At 39.0% G+C, this 16,790-nt stretch overlaps 1 protein-coding gene across 5 annotated transcripts in view; it reads right to left on the reverse strand.

Moving 5' to 3' along the window:
- AHI1 (Abelson helper integration site 1) overlaps positions 1–16,790 on the reverse strand; it is a 219,739-nt gene that overhangs the window by 15,253 nt on the left and 187,696 nt on the right. For all 5 annotated transcript variants that reach the window (XM_059400772.1, XM_059400771.1, XM_059400775.1 and 2 more), the window contains one exon: positions 8,743–8,798. In XM_059400772.1, coding sequence (XP_059256755.1) covers positions 8,743–8,798 — 56 coding nt within the window. Of the gene's footprint in view, positions 1–8,742; positions 8,799–16,790 lie in introns of those variants that run through there.

Here is a 16,790-nt window from a genome sequence, read left to right on the forward strand (position 1 = left end):
GTAGAGAAGAAAGGTGTTAAATCAATGACCACAGTTTCCCCTTTAAAAATCTAGAAAAAGGACAAATTAAATCCAAAGTAAGCAGAAATAAAAACCAGAGTGGAAATCAGTGAAATAGAAAATAAACAATAAATAGAAATTAGTGAAACAAAGAGCCAATTCTTTGAAAAGACCAATAAAATTGATAAACCACTAGGCTGATTGAGAAAAAAAGAAAGAAATTATCAACAGCAGGGATTAAAGAGATGCAACACTACTACAGATTCTTTCAATATTGAAAAGATAATGAGGTAATATTATTAACAACTATGTCAATCAATTCAACCACTTGAGTGAAATGGACAAATTCTTTTTTTCTTTTTTAAAGATTTTATTTATTTATTTGGAAGAGATCACAAGTAGGCAGAGAGGCAGACAGAGAGAGAGAGGAGGAAGCAGGTCCCCCGCCGAACAGAGAGCCAGATGCGTGGCTCGATCCCAGAACCCTGGGATCATGACCTGAGCTGAAGGCAGAGGCTTTAACCCACTGAGCCACCCAGGCGCCCTTGAAATGGACAAATTCCTTGAAAGAAACAATCTATCAAAGTCTATACAAGAAGAACTAAATAACCTTAATAGCTCTACTTCTACATAAATTGAATTTGTAGTTAAAAATCTTCCAAAAGAGAAAATTTCCAGAACCAGAGGGCTTTACTGGTGATTTTAACCAATGTTTGCAGAAGAAACAAAATGATGTCTGTGAAAGTGGTAGAGCTGCTTCTGAATGTTCCCTCTCCAAATAAGGTAGGAAAAAGCTGGCAAAAACGGTTAGAATCAACTTTTTCAGAATTCTGGAGATTAGCCAAAAGCTTGTGGCAACTGGGGAATGTTTATTCAATAAAAATGGTTGAATCTTGGTAAGATCTTGGAGGTTTGTGGCATTTTAATTTGACCTAGTCTCATCCCCCACTATTGGCTCTGTGAAGACCTTAAAAAAGAAGAGCCTTCGTTCGTGGTGAAAGCCTGCAGCAGGCATAGAAGAATGACGGAGCTCTTTCAAAGCCTCATTTCCAAAGAATGCTCATTACTTGATCTGTCTGGTACTTCTTTGGAAGATACCACTTGTAAGGCTGTCTGTATTTGACCTAACTCAGAGCTTGCCTTTTCCCTGGGAGGCACTTGTTGAAAACAGTTAGAGTTAACTTTGTGGCTGCCTGAGTGACTTAACCGTAGCCAAACAATAGACTACCTGAAAAGCTGAAAAGGAGAAGTTGGGGAAGTAAGATGTCCACAGGGGTCTTAACAAGCTTGGACATAGTTCTAAGGGTCTAGAATGTCTTACATGTGTAGGGTTGTGCACGCACAGCAGAGGCCTAAGAAGGCCTACGCCTTCACTTCTGGCTGATCTTAATGCTCTGTGCTAACCGGAGGTGAAATTCAAGACAGAGTTGCTAATGGCTTGGCTAAATATTGACGGGATGCACAATACCCCAAGAGAACCCCTTAGCAAGATTTTAAGACCTACTGTTTCCAGTTTTTCATTTTATTTTATTTTATTTTATTTTATTTTATTTCTTTTCAGTGTTCCAGCACTCATTGTTTACGCACCACACCCAGTGCTCCATGCAATAAGGAAATCTTTGTTCAATTAGCTAATCACTAATCTGACCAAGCAGAAACTTCAGTGGCAAAAACATTATAGCATTATGGAAGTTATTCAGAGAAGTTATTTAACAAACAAAGAACAACTACAATAAGTAGCAACAACAAACCCCTGGGAAGGGAAGGATCTAATTTCCAGAGTTGTCATATTATAGCCCTTAAAATATTCAGTTTTCAACAAAATATTATAAGACATACAAAAAAACAAGTATGGCCCATACAAAGGGTAAAAAAGCAATCAACAGAAACTTAGGAAGTCTACACATTGGACTTCCTAGACAAAAACTTGAAATCCACCATTGTAAATACGTTAAAAAACTAAAGGAAATCAAGCCATCAAATGGGGGTATTAATGAAGAAATAAAAATTATAAAAGAAAAAAATACCAAATCTACACAGACTCTTCCAGAAAACAGAAGAGGTAGAAATTCTTCTAACTCTATCCATGAAGCTGATTTCCCCTGATAACAAACCAGACTAAGACATTATAAGAAAACTATAGACCTGTATTTCTCATTAACAAAATGCAAAAAGTTCTAAATTAGGTTTTAAAGAAAATCAAGTCCACCAATCTATAAAAATGGCAACATACCATGACTAAACAGGGTTAATCCTAAGAATGAAAGATAAGTTTAAATTTGAAAATCTAGGGTGCCTGGGTACCTCGGTGGGTTAAGCCTCTGCCTTCAGTTCAGGTCATGGTCCCAAGGTCCTGGGGATCGAGCCCCACATGGGGCTCTCTGCTTGGCAGGGAGCCTGCTTCCCCTCCACCCTCTGCCTGCCTCTCTGCCTGCTTGCGATCTCTGTCAAATAAATAAATAAAATCTTAAAAAAAAATTGAAAATCTATGCAATTTACCATATTAGCATAAATTAATAAAGAAAAATCATGTGATTATTTTAACTGATACAGAAAGAGCATTTGACAAAAATCCAACATCCATTCCTGATACCAACTCTCAGAAAACCAGGAAATGAAGGAAACTACTTGATAAAGTACATTTATTAAAAAACCTATGATAATATCATACTTAATGGTGAAAGACTAAATGCATTCCCACTCATTATCTATGGGGTCATGAAGAAGATAACACTATGTACTCTCATCATTTCTATTTGACACTGTAACACTGTACAGGAGATTTATCCTATGCAATAAAGCAAAAATATAAGAATAAAAATAAAAATAAAAATAAAAGGCATCCAGTTTGGAAAGAAAGAAATTAAACTGTTTTTTATTTGCTTGGATGTCTATGTAGAGAATCTAGTAAAATATACTGAAAAGCTACTAAAACTAAAAAGGCATTTTAGTAAGATGGCATAGTATAAGTTTAACATGCAACAGTCAGTATTTCTATAAATGAGCAACAAACAATTACAAACTGAAATTGGGAAATATCATTTATCTATGAAATACTCAGGAATAAAGGAGCCAAACATGTGTAGGACTTATACTTTGAAAAATGAAAAAAAAATAGTGTGGAGAGAAATTAAAGAAGATCTCAATAAATGAAGAAATATAACATGTTAATGAGTCAAATTAGTGAGCACTGTTAACATGTCAGTTCTCCCCATACTGATCTGTGGACTCATGGCAATGCCAACTGGAATTCTAGTAGGCTCTGTTGTAGAACAAGCTTATTCTAAAATTCATGTGGACATAAAAAGAACCTTGAATAGCTAAACCAAAATTTAAAAAGGACAAAGTTGGAGGACCAATAATACCTAATTCCAAGACATATTATAAAACTGTAGTAATCAAGGCAGTGTGTTATTGATGTAAAGACAGAAAAATAGATCAATGGACCAGAATAAAGAGTCCAGAAACAAACCCACACATAGACTGACAACTAAATTTCACAAAAGCGCAAAAAAGCCATTCATCTGAGGCAGGATTGTTTTTTCAACATGGTGCTGGAAACAACCAGATACGCAAATGCAAACAGAACAAAATAAACCTTCTGATCTTCATACCATATATAAAAATGAACGCAAAACAGATCATAGACTTAAATATAAAACCTGAAATTATAATACTTTTGTAAGAAGACAGAGGAGAAAACTTTCATGACCTTAGGTAAAGGATGCTTAGAAACTATAACTAACGCATGATTCATAAAACCAAAAAACTGATAAACTGGACTTCATTGAAATAAAGCTTGCTCTTCGAAAGCTACTGTTAAGAGAAAGAAAAGGAAAAACGGAGCCTGGAGGGAAATATCTGCAAATCACGTACCTGATGAAGAACATATTTAAAATATATAAAGAATATTGTGACATCACACCCCTGACCATAGATGGGTCTGATCTCACAAAGGTGAGGGGTAAGAAAAAGGCTGGAAAATGGATAAAGATCAAACCATGAGAAATTATGGACTCCAGGAAACAAACAGAGGGTTTCACGGGGAGAGAGTCGCGTGATGGGTTACCCGATGGTGAGTATTAAGGAGGTCACTTATTGCATGGAGCACTGGGTGTTATATGCAAACAATGAATCATGGAACACTGCATCAAAAACTTAATGATGTGGTGCCTGGGTGGCTCATTGGGTTAAAGCCTCTGCCTTTGGCTCAGGTCATGATTCCAGGGTCCTGGGATCAAGCCCCACATCAGGCTCCCTGCTGTGCAGGGAGCCTGCTTCCTCCTCTCTCTCTATCTGCTTGTCTCTCTGGCTACTTGTGATCTCTCTGTCAAATAAATAAATTTTAAAAAATCTTTAAAAAAAACCCAACTTGGGACGCCTGGGTGGCTCAGTTGGTTAAGCAGCTGCCTTCGGCTCAGGTCATGATCCCAGCGTCCTGGGATCGAGTCCCACATCGGGCTCCTTGCTTGGCGGGGAGCCCGCTTCTCCCTCTGCCTCTGCCTGCCACTCTGTCTGCCTGTGCTTGCCCTCGCTTCTCTCTCTAAAAAAAAAAAAAAAAAAAAAAAAAAAAAAAAAAAAAAAAACCAACTTAATGATGGACTGTATGGTGACTAACATAATTATGTTATGTTACTAACATAAAATAAAATAAACTTAAAAAAAAGGTTGCAAACAATAGGGTATTTTAGGGAAAAAGATAAACTACTTCCTTCTCCTGGACAGAAAAAGAAACTGAGTGTGTCTGGAATAGGATTATTATAAAGATGGAATCAGTACATAGGAGGATTGACAGGATACTTAGAATTAATCCCTATGGCTTCATTATTTTAAGAAGAGATTTCATTCATTCATTCAGGTCACATTTGAGTGTTCATAAAGGACTTTAATATGAGTGACCTGAATGAACTTTTCTCTGATCAAAGCTGGTAATGAAACAAAACATTCATGTTTCATTTTTATTTTTCTTTAAAGATTTATTTATTTTTTTATTTATTCATTTGCCAGACAGAGATCACAAGTAGGCAGAGAGTCAGAGAGGGGTGGGGATGGGGGTGGGGGAAGCAGGCTCCCAGCTGAGCAGAGAGCACAACTCAGGGCTCATTCCAGGACCCTAACATCATGACCTGAGCTGAAGGCAGAGGCTTAACCCACTGAGCAACCCAGGTGCTCAGAACATTCTATGTTAACAACAACAACAACAAAATCCCAAACATATTCTAGTTAAAAACAGATTAATGACTAAGGAATACCAATACTTCTTATTAAGGGCTGTAACATATTTACAGAAATTTTATTACAAACTCTGACTTAGGCAGCAGATAATAACATCATAAGGGCATGAAGTGTTAAGACTTTTAAGAAAATGCCTTTGTTAAGTTAACGTACTGGAGTTTCTCCTTGATAGTCTTAAAAAGAAGTGTAGCTTTACTAAAATGTGTAAAAATCACTTACACAGAAGTACTGACATTTCTAAAAAAAAGTAAGAAAGAATAAACAAGACAAGAAATTCAAGTGGAAGTGGTAAGAGGTAGTCCTATATGGCTTATATATCTATATACATATATATATATTCTGGTCAACCAACTAAATAAGTAGATTTTGCAAACTGAATGGCAAGACTGCAAAGAACAGAAAAATTAGCCTCTCTCCATTTTCCTGGGTACTATGGACTCACTGAGGTAAATTAAAGAAATAAAGAAATGACTTTGTACATACTGGACTATAATATTTTCACATTCAACTCCCCTACAGTTTACAGGTCATGAGAAATGTATCTTAATTCATCTTTACTTCTAAGAAATTACTCGTATAGGGAAAGCCCGAAGATTGTAGATGAACTTGAGCACTTAGACATATCTGAACTTCTCATGAAAATTTATTTTCAGCAGCCTGGTTAGTGTTCTACACTCAAAAGGAAAAGTCAAGCTACCTTCATAGCTTTTAGAGCTGGGATGTTTTGTGAGGGTTTTTTTTTTTTTTAAAGATTTTATTTTTTTTTATTAATTTGACAGAGAAAGAGAGAGAGAGAAAGTGAGAGAGGAACACAAGCAGGGGGAGTGGGAGAGGAAGAAACAGGCTTCCCGCCAAGCAGGGAGCCTGATTGGGATCTTGATCCCAGGACCCTGGGATCATGACCTGAGCCAAAGGCAGACGCTTTACCACTGAGCCTCCCAGGCACTCCATTTTTTTGTTTGTTTGTTTTTTGTTTCTATTTTAAACTTTAATCAGGAGAGCGTGGTGTGGCTGGATCTCTGTTATCACTTGAAAATAGATATCCAATGCAGTCAGAGTGACTATAGCCTCTCATTTGCATTTGAGGTAAAGGTTCTAAAAGTTTTTATAAAACATGTTCAAAAACACCAAGAACACTGTTGCTATAATCTATTAGATGTGGTTATTTTTTGGTCACTGAAACAGTGTGTCCTAATTGTTCCAGGGTACTTTATATATATATAATCTGTCATTAAGTATAAACTCCTTAGGGGAGTTTGACTGTATTATCAACTACTATATAAAATTTCACTCTTTTAGAGAATGGAACTGAAGACTTTCCTGGCAGATGTAACAAGAAAGAAAACTGGAAAGACCCGGGGTGTGTGTTTGCATCCTATGACCGGCAACGGGAAAGCCTAGAGAGAAAAGGAGATTAGGAAACAGAGGACCTGTGTTCTGGAACTGGGTCTGCCACTTAGTACCCACAGTGATGTGAAACACGTCCCAACCTTAAAGATCTTATTTCTCCATATGTAAGACAGGGGTCAGGATACCGGTCTGTAGTGAAATGGTGGGAATCAAATGTGATTAACGTGAGTGACTGAGCTCTGAAGTCATATAGGGCTATAGCTAGAGCATCACCAATAGATTTTCTCTCTCAGAAAGATTTTTAAGCTTCCAACAAAATGGTATTTTACCAAGAAGCTTGACAATACTAAATATGATTTTAAAAAACAAACAAATAGACAGACACTGCAATAGTCTGGGACTCTCCCATGTTGGTCTGTGTGCTGACAGAGACACTCTCTGTGGTATTTACTCAAGGCCTTCCCCTAGTTTTCTTGACTAGAAAACAGAGACTTCCTAAGGAATCTTCTAGGTCATGATTCTGTGACTCTTTAAAACACCACTTGAAAATCATGTTTGTCTTTCATCTGTAGAATGAAACATTATTTTGTAAGATAACGCACAAGTTTATTTGATAATTCCGGTAAATCAGACTGTTACCTACCTCAGAATTTTTGAACTGAGAGAGACATATTATTCTTCAAAAGGTCAAAGTGGGGGTGCCTGGGGGGCTCAGTGGGTTAAAGCCTCTGCCTTTGGCGTGGGTCATGATCCCAGGGTTCTGGGATCGAGCCCCACATCGGGCTCCCTGTTCAGTGGGAAGCCTGCTTCTCCCTCTCCCATTCCCCCTTGCTTGTGTTCCCTCTCTCTGTGTGTTTCTCTCTGTTAAATAAATAAATAAAATCTTAAAAAAAAAAACCCACAAAAAACAATGGTCAAAGCAGATAGCAGGGTTAACTTGAACAAATACCTATCTGAAGGAAATTAGGCAGGGATCATCTGGGTGCATGTGTGTGTAAGCACATACTCGCACACATATGAGGGGATAGCGGTGGTTGAATGGGAGGACATGACAGGTATCTAGATTGTTCGAGGCTGTTAAACTCTTGTGATGGTTTGCTAGTGATGTGTGAATATGAAGTTTGGGCTGAATGTTAGGTACAAAATGATCTGCAGTGATTAAAATAAATGAGAAATATTCTGGGAAGGTCTTGGATGTAATTTTTTTGAAGTAAAAGGGATTTTCTATGTATTAAGTAACAGAGCAACTACCAAATAAAAATACTAAAGCTTCCTAGTGATCTTTCAAATAAATACCTCAAATTAAATTGTTTAAATATATTACACTTTGTAGAAAATACGCAATGATAATGTTCTGGGTATTAGCTTTTTTTCTTTAATGCCTCAAAATAGGTATTTCATATATGTATTTTTTAACCACACCATCTACTTGTTTTCAGTTAATGTCATTAAAAAATGTTACTCAAGGGGCCCCTGGGTGGTTCAGTGGGCTAAGTCTCTGCCTTCAGCTCAGGTCATGATCTCAGGGTCCTGGGATCGAGTCCCGCATTGGGCCTGCTTCTCCCTCTTTCTCTGCCTGCCTCTCTGCCTACTTGTGATCTCTCTGTATTTGTCAAATAAATAAATAAAATTTTTAAAAGGAAAAAAATGTTACTCAAACGGGGGTGCTTGGGTGGTTCAGATGGTTGAGCAACTGACTCTTGATTTTGGCTCAGGTCATGGTGTCAGCGCAGGGTCACGGTTTTGAGCCCCACTGGGCTCTGCACTCAGAGTTTGCTTCTTCCCTCTACTTTATGTGTGCATATATTTTATCTCTCTCTAAAACAAAGAAATAAAATCTTTCAAAAAAGTAAAATCTTACTCAAAATAAAAGACAAAGTAGGTCCACAGATACAAAATTTAGTGTGATATTTTAATTTATTTCTTGTAACTTATATATACATCCTCAAAGTCCAACCATTAAAATATTCTCCTTCAGCTAGCTTAACTCTTTCAAAAATCAATGACCTAAAATTTAACTTTTGATATAATGTTGTAAAAAGAGAAATAGAGAAATTGCCCTTAAAAAACAAAAAACAAAAACAAAAAACAAAACAACCACCACCACAACAATAACTATTTATCACTACAAATTATTTAGGAGGAAAAGCTGCTTACTGTGTCACGGACTCTGAGCCCAATCGGAAATCCTGGGACTTGTCCTTGACTGGCCGCTGTGAAAGAAGAACAACAATGGGTGAGGAAAGATTCAGAGAAGACCGCACAGGCAATTGTTAACAACTTTCAAAATGAGAGCGCATGCCTGTTCTGAACATGAATGTCTGTCAGCATCGTGTATTCACTCCAATGGAAAACCAAGGAACTGGTTCTCCAGATCATCTGAACACTCTTTCTACCTAAAAGTCAGTTTTCCGGTATGTGGCAAGTAAGTCAGGTGTGAGTCAGTCTAAATTAATCGAGAAATACTATGTGGAGATTGCTTAAGTTCTAAATTTATCTTTCATAATTACAGCTTTCCTTTCTCATCGTTTAGGTACACTTAATATTTTCATAGTGATGATAATCATGGAGCCAAATGTAAAAATTTGGGTCTGAAAACTTGGTCTTCTACAAAATCTGTTCAGTACATATCTTGTTAATGGCACCTTCCTGAGGAAAACAAATTATTAATCACTTCCAAGGGTGCCAGATTACACTGAGTGTCTTGTTCCTCTAGAATTCGAGCATTAACTCCAGATGAAAGTATACTGTGGGAGAATGGTGTTTGATAATCACAAGATAGTCTTTTTTTTTTTTTTGTAAAGATTTTATTTATTTATTTGACAGAGAGAGATCACAAGTAGGCAGAGAGGCAGGCAGAGAGAGAGAGAAAGAGGAGGAAGCAGGCTCCCTGCTGAGCAGAGAGCCCGATGCGGGACTCGATCCCAGGACCCTGAGATCATGACCTGAGCCGAAGGCAGCGGCTTAACCCACTGAGCCACCCAGGCGCCCCAAGATAGTCTTTTATAAATCAATCCAATGGTGCTATAAATTTGACTACAGATTTTTTTTTTTAGAGATAATTACATGTCATGGAAAGGAATTCATTTAAAATTCACATAGAAAATATGCATTGTTCCTATGTTAAAGTTTTCAGTTATATACAAATAATATATAATACATAATATAATTAGATACAAATATGTCATATCTACTTAATTACTTAAAATAAAATTTAAATTAAAAAAACAAAAAAAAAAAAACCAAAATGAAAGAAAAGGAGTACAACCTTTTCTTTCAGGATTAAGTTGTTTGAGTAACTATTACTTTCCCATTCTTATCTTTCCTGTAGCTTGTTTCACTTTGTAGATTTCCTCCTCCACAATTAGATTTCTGCAAGATTTGGCACTGAATATCTTGAAACAAGTATTACTTACCATAAATATTTTAAAAAGATATTGTTTTCTAGATCATAATTATGTCATACTATTGCTCTCTGTACAGCTTTAAATCAAGCATATCATAAAAACAAGAATAAAAGAAGAAGAAGAAGACTTGGTGGTGAAAGGTGGATGTTGTAGCAAGTGACCCAATTTCACAAAACAACAAAAGAACCATAACATCTTGATTTTTCTCTACTGGTGAAGATGATCTGACTCAGTTCAAATGTATTTGGGAAAACAAGTACAAACACATGAAAAACTCAAATTCAAGGACTAATTCAGGTTGCAGAATTGTCTACCTGTTCTCAACTCAACAGAACATGATGCAAAGAAAAACCATCAACACCTACACTCAGAGAGCATCGTTTATAACCGAATCTCTTTAGTTTTCCCCCAGACTTAAGAAATAAATTCCAGACACAGCAATTGAATTAATTTTATTTTTTACATGGTCTAAGTATTACTTTTATCTCTTTGCCCACAGCAAGACCAACGTCTTACCATAAACATATGTATAATGTGCGAAACTTTGTAAAACTCTGAATTAAAAAAAAAACAAAACACAAAAAAACCCCTCAACAAAGCAGCTCTAATCAGAACCTGAACCTACTCCAGAGGTGAGGAAAGAGAAGTCAGACAATTATACATCACTGTTAAGCCAATGTTACTTTTAATCATCAGTGAGCTTGACAAATGAGTAACAACATACTGCCACGTGTAGGTCTTACCAAACCTGCCTTTAATAGTCTGTTCATATGAAATAGATGTTGTCATGTCTTCAGAAAGTTTGTCTTAGTGGGTTTAACAGTGTCCCTGACACCTTTCCTACTGTATTACTGTGTTACAGTAATTGGCACATTCAAGTCCTTTTTCATGATGCAAAGGTGCCTTAACTTGTGTTCAAATCCTATGAGTCCTATGTTACTAGGGTATCCACATTACAAAGTTTTAACACTTATTTGTTAAAGGACAATTAATTCGGATCAATTTGCCACTTCTAAGCACTTTTACTCAAACTCCTCCCTTGGTCTCAGCAGCAGCACGCCATATGGGTAGTTACTCACGGAGGCGGAAGAAGGGGGAAGAAGGAGGCGTCTCTGTGAGCTGTTTCCTTTCATTCTCTCTTTTAACAAAAAAGCCCCCAAGGCTATAATACAATCATCCCATAAGCACCACCCCCCACCATCAACATGGTCTAGGAGCATGACGCCCTTCTTTCCCTCCTGTCCATGTACACCTCTCACAGTTGTTTTGTGACTTCATTTTTTCTTCACGGAAACCCTTGATTTGAAGAGGAGGGGATGAAGAGAGGAAGATGAGCAAAGCAAAGGAGATAGATGAAAGGACCAGAATCCGGAGGCTCCTTTTCCCAAACCCTCACAGCTTCTCAGTGATGCTTTTAAACTTAGATGCAGTGAGACTTAAAACATGAGAGGAATGATTAATGGCGTGATTTTAAGTGCCTCCACTCAGCACACGGAGATTCACCAAGAAGAAAACTACTCATAAATTGCTTTGTAAAAGAGAAATGGGCCATGCAGACAACTCACACCCATAAATTTCTGTAAACTTGAGGAATGAATGTAAAATTAGGTTAATGTTCAATGTCCGTTGTAGCTAGCATACCAGTAAGCTTTAAGCAAGGCAAATTTATGATATAGTATAGCTCTGTATATATGTGCTGTTTATAATACCTTCTGATATCTTCTATCTTGCCCCTATTATTAGTACCTATAATTTACTTATACCCACTTTTCAGGAATTTTTAAAAAAGAGAGAGAGGAAAACCACCCCCACCAGAGCTGGTGGCTAAGTTCCAGTCTTGGTTCTGTCATTAACTTTCTCTGTGGCCTAAGCACAAGCCACTTAACTTCTTTGGGGATCTGTTTTTTACTTGAAAATGAACAGATGGGGTTCAGCATAAAAGCATGAACGACCATAGCACCATTCTTGTATTTTACAGATGAGGAAATGGAGGCCCAGAGTCACCAAGCTTACAGAAGTAGTGGAAAGCTACAATTCTGTTTTTCCAAAGTGATTTAACAGCAAAACTATTTTTCAGAACTGTTTTGCTTGAAAGGTTCATATTAAAAAGCTGAGAATTACTCTAGGCGAAGCCAGGTTTGGTGGCCAGCCCTACTCCCCAGAGCCCTAAAGAGTAGGGGTCTATGGAAGAGAGTTTATAGACCACTAGATTAGACAAGCTCTTCCAGATTTCCTCTATTGCTAAAATTCTGTTTCCAGGAACACGATTTTACAATTTTATATATTTATATAAGTTTGCTGTTCTTTGATTTTAGAATTTATTACTGATTATGTGAATTTTATATGATGAATTATAATGCTTTTCCTTAAGGACGAAATAGTCCCCTGCATGAAGATGCAGTTTCTAGAAGTATATTAAAACAAAAAACAAATTCTTCATCTTGGTTCATGACTTGGGAGTTTTGGGATTTTTTTTTTTTTTTTTTTTTTTTTTACAGAGAGAGAGAGAGATCACAAGGAGGCAGAGAGAGGGGGAAGCAGGCTCCCCACTAAGCAGAGAGCCTGATGCAGGGCTCGATTCCAGGACTCTGAGATCATGACCTGAGCCCAAGGCAGAGGATTAACTCACTGAGCCACCTAGGCGCCCCCTGACTTGTAGTTTTTGGTATTCAATGTGCCAATTAAAAAACAACAACAGATATTTATGAAACCGCATTCTGTAAGGGAGCCATTCTGTAAGGGTGGCTACAACCAGCAAGGCAGAAAGGGAAAAACATTACGATAAAGGTAAAAAGAAAATGTGTGAAAATAAACAGCAGCCTCGAATTGTAACTTGAGGTTTATGAGAAGGATTCACAGCAGAGGGAGCATTTAGAGAGATCTTAAAAGGATGAACTGAAATTCTGATAACTGGAGAAGCACACAAAACTATAAAGTTCAAGAAAACAGGGTGAGAAGAGGTTTGAGGAATGTGTGCTGGGCAGCCTACTCAGGAGGTTGTTTTAGAAGATGAAGAAAAGTAGGTCGGAATTCAATTCAATCTTTAAGGTGTGGGATCTAGATAAACATTTATGAGATTTGAACTTTATAGACAATGTAGAGCCAACTAAGATTTCTGAGCTAGTAAGTCACATGACTTGATCTCTATTTTAGCAAGGTATCTCCTCTCTGGTAGGCAGGGAACAGGTACATTTTTTGGTGTTGTTGTTAAAAGATTTTTATTTATTTGACAGAGATGCCGCAAGAGAGGGAACATAAGCAGAGGGAGTGGGAGAGGGAGAAGCAGGCTTCCCGCAAAGCGGGCAACCCGATGGGGGGCTCAATCCCAGGACCCTGGGTTCATGACTTGAGCTGAAGGCAGACGCTGAAGTACTGAGCCACCCAGGCACCTGAGGGAACGGGTGAATTAAAGGCTGGAGAATGGAAGAGCAAAGACTGCTGGAGGCTGGGACCAGAGGTCACGGCAATGTCCTTCCCATGCTCCCTCCTCTCAGTTCACTCTTTAAAAAACCTGGCATCACAGGGCACCTGGGTGGCTCAGTGGGTTAAGCTTCTGCCTTCGGCTCAGGTCATGATCTCAGGGTTCTGGGATCGAGCCCTGCATCGGGCTCTCTGCTCAGCGGGGAGCCTGCTTCCTCTCTCTGCCTACTTGTGATCTCTGTCTCTGTCAAATAAATAGATAAAAATCTTAAAAAAAAAAAAAGTGGCATCCCTAATATCTCTGCCCCTTGTCCTTTCCATTCTTTATATTCTTCTGTTCCCATGCATTTAACCAGTGTGTTTAGGCTAATGGCTTCCAAATAAATACCATGAAACCAGATCTCAAGTATTCTTGAACACGATTCGGAACTCGCCACTTTTCAGCACATTTTATAAACATGATTTTTTCTGAAACATAATTAGTTTCATCAAAACTACCTAGCCAGTCTGAGTTCTCAACAAATCTCTCCTGACTTCCTCAGAAGCCGACAAGATGTCTGCTACAGGTTGCTGCACAGACCCTGCCAAATTTGTGAGTCTCAAACTTCAGTGCTTCTCATACTTTTATACACTGAGATAGTCCAGTCAGAAACCCAGATTTCTCCTTTGCCTTCACATTTAGTCACCATGCCGTAGGGTCTTGCTGTGTTTGGCTTGGATTATTGCAATAGTTTCTCCTGCTTAGTTCCTGCAGTACTGCTTTTTTTCCAGAGCTGCTAGGGTGAGCTTTTTTGGTTTGTTTTTTAGAGGGAGCAAGGCAGGAAGGGGCAGAGGGAGAGGGAGAGAAAATCTTAAACAGGATTTATACCCAGCACGTATGGAGACCGAAGTGGAGCTTGATTTCATGACCCCGAGATCATGACTTGAGCCAAAACCAAGAGTCAGATGCTCAATCGACTGAGGCACCCTGGTGCCCCTAGAGTGAGCTTTTGAAATAACCCATTTGATCATGCCATCTTCTTCAGTGGCTCCCTCTGACTTCCAAGATAAAACCCAGCTTCTTAACATGCCATACAAGGACCTTCTTAATCCTGCCCATTTGTTCAGGTTCAGCAGATTGTTTTTAAACTTTGCATCCCAAGCACAAGCCATGATGAAATTTTTATGGTGCCCCCGTGCACCCTGACTTAGTATAGATTCAGTCTGTCAGGAATGCCCTTCCTTCCGTGAAACTCTCCTGAGAAACTGATTCTTCTGGAAAGCTCTCCTGACCTCACTAAGCTTAGGTCAGGGACCATTTCTATTAGTTCTTGCATTTCATGTGGAAATCTATCCTCCTCCTGTGCTGCAAAACCCCGATGTTGGACTATCGGCCAGCTCTTTCAAGAGAGAATTCCCCCAAGACGAAAGCAGATGATGGGCATATGAGGCCAGAGATTCCAGAAGGAAAATCTACACAAAAATTTCTGGGAGGCAGGTAGAAATCGACCTGGGGATTTAGGATAAGGCCAGAGTTACAGATGTAGGATTTGATACATCTAAAATACTAAACTATTAGCTAAAACTTGGGGGTAGAAAGGATAATCTAGAAAAAAAAAAAATACATTGCAGGAAAATATATAACAACAACAGAAAAGATATAGCAGCATGTTTGCTGGAGAAGGCTTGTATTATGGTGGCAGGCTGAGCCAGAGAAGAAGGAAGGAGTTGTAAGTGCAGCGTTACAAAAGGAAGAGAGAAACAGCAGAGAGATGGTGGTGTGAATGACCCAGAACACTGGGGGTACGGAGTATTTCTTTACACGGTCTGTTAACTGCTGGGTTTGGTCCTTCCTCCACTCTGTGCTTCATCCCTTGTTCCTTCCCCCTGTGACTGGCTGGCTTTTCAATTTTTCTGATGAGCATTTCTGGCCACTTTAGGGCTTTTGCACCTGCAGTTGCTAGTGCCTCAAATGTATCCTCCTCATAGAAACTAACCATCTACTTCTCACCACATGGCCTCATAGTCTCCCTTCACTGTCTTCTCATTGCTTCTACGCTTCCCTCTGTTACTCACTAATTACAGTGACTTTCACTCATTAGACAGTAACTTCTATAAGTGGAGGGGCTGTGTGTTTAATTTGCCATTCTACCATACAGACAACATTGCATCACAGTGCCTGGGAAAACAGCAGGCTTTCAGTATGTATGAGAGAAATGAATAAATAATGAAGATGCCAGAGGAGTGGAAGAATGAGGACATTGGCTCTCCCTGATGGGGGAGAGCTAGAAGGTTGTGGGAGGGGGAAAAGGACCAAAATTACAAGTGGAGGGGTCCGCTATAGAAAGAAGCGTGCTTCTTTCTGTGAGATCTGAAAGCGGCTGGAGAAGGAAGGTGAAATTAACAGAAATAGAAAGGAGAGATGAAAAGTAGAGGACATTCATGCTGGATAACTTCTCTTCAGGAAGAAGAGACAAAGTCAACTTGAAGGAGGTTTGGGACCCGAGGAACGTGGACAGTACCGTGACGGTAGGGAGTCAGTCAGGAAGAACAAAAAAGGAGACCAAGAGCCCCAATGAGACTGGGAATCCATCACAAGAATGACACAGAGACACCCAAGACAATTACGTGACTTTCCTTGGCAGTGATAAAACTCCAGAGGCTAAGTACAAAAAACAGGCAACTAGTTTGCCCCCCGACCTGGGGACTGGTGAGAGAAGTAGGGTCAGTCATGCGCTCCAAATACTACATGTATCTAGCATCAAACTGGTAAATAATTGCACTTCCCAAGTGACCAGATTCAGGGAGAAGGAAAAATGCTTGCAGATAAGCAGGAAGGCAGGAAACATCAGAATGCCATCCCCATCTAATTCCTGCAGACTACAGAGCCATTCTGGTCATCCACTGCCTCTTCTGGGGCAGGACTATTCCCTAGAGATGGGAGTTAAGGAAGGAACCTGGAGAGACTGACGGAGACCTAAAGGTTTTACGAAGTCCATTGCAGCCCTCCCTGCATGGTGGAACATCCTCGGTGCGCAGAACCGGTGCCAGAGGACCCTGGTGTGGGGAAGGGCTGACTTGGAAGTCTTGTAATGACCTCAGTGCAGCTGATCCTACTTGTTTACGGGATCTTTCCGTCGCTCAACAAACATTCACTAGTGCCATTATAAAGATAATGACTTTATTCTGGATGAAAGGGCACCATTGCAAGACATTAGGTGGAAGATGGACATAATAGCATGTAGGTTTTTAAATGATCCCTTGGGCTGCCATGTTGAGAATAAACTGTAGAGCGTCATAGGTCAGGACATTAGGTGGAAGATGGACATAATAGCATGTAGGTTTTTAAATGATCCCTTGGGCTGCCATGTTGAGAATAAACTGTAGAGCGTCATAGGT

The sequence above is a fragment of the Mustela nigripes genome, chromosome 5 (assembly GCF_022355385.1).
Source record: "Mustela nigripes isolate SB6536 chromosome 5, MUSNIG.SB6536, whole genome shotgun sequence".
NCBI lineage: Eukaryota > Metazoa > Chordata > Mammalia > Carnivora > Mustelidae > Mustela > Mustela nigripes.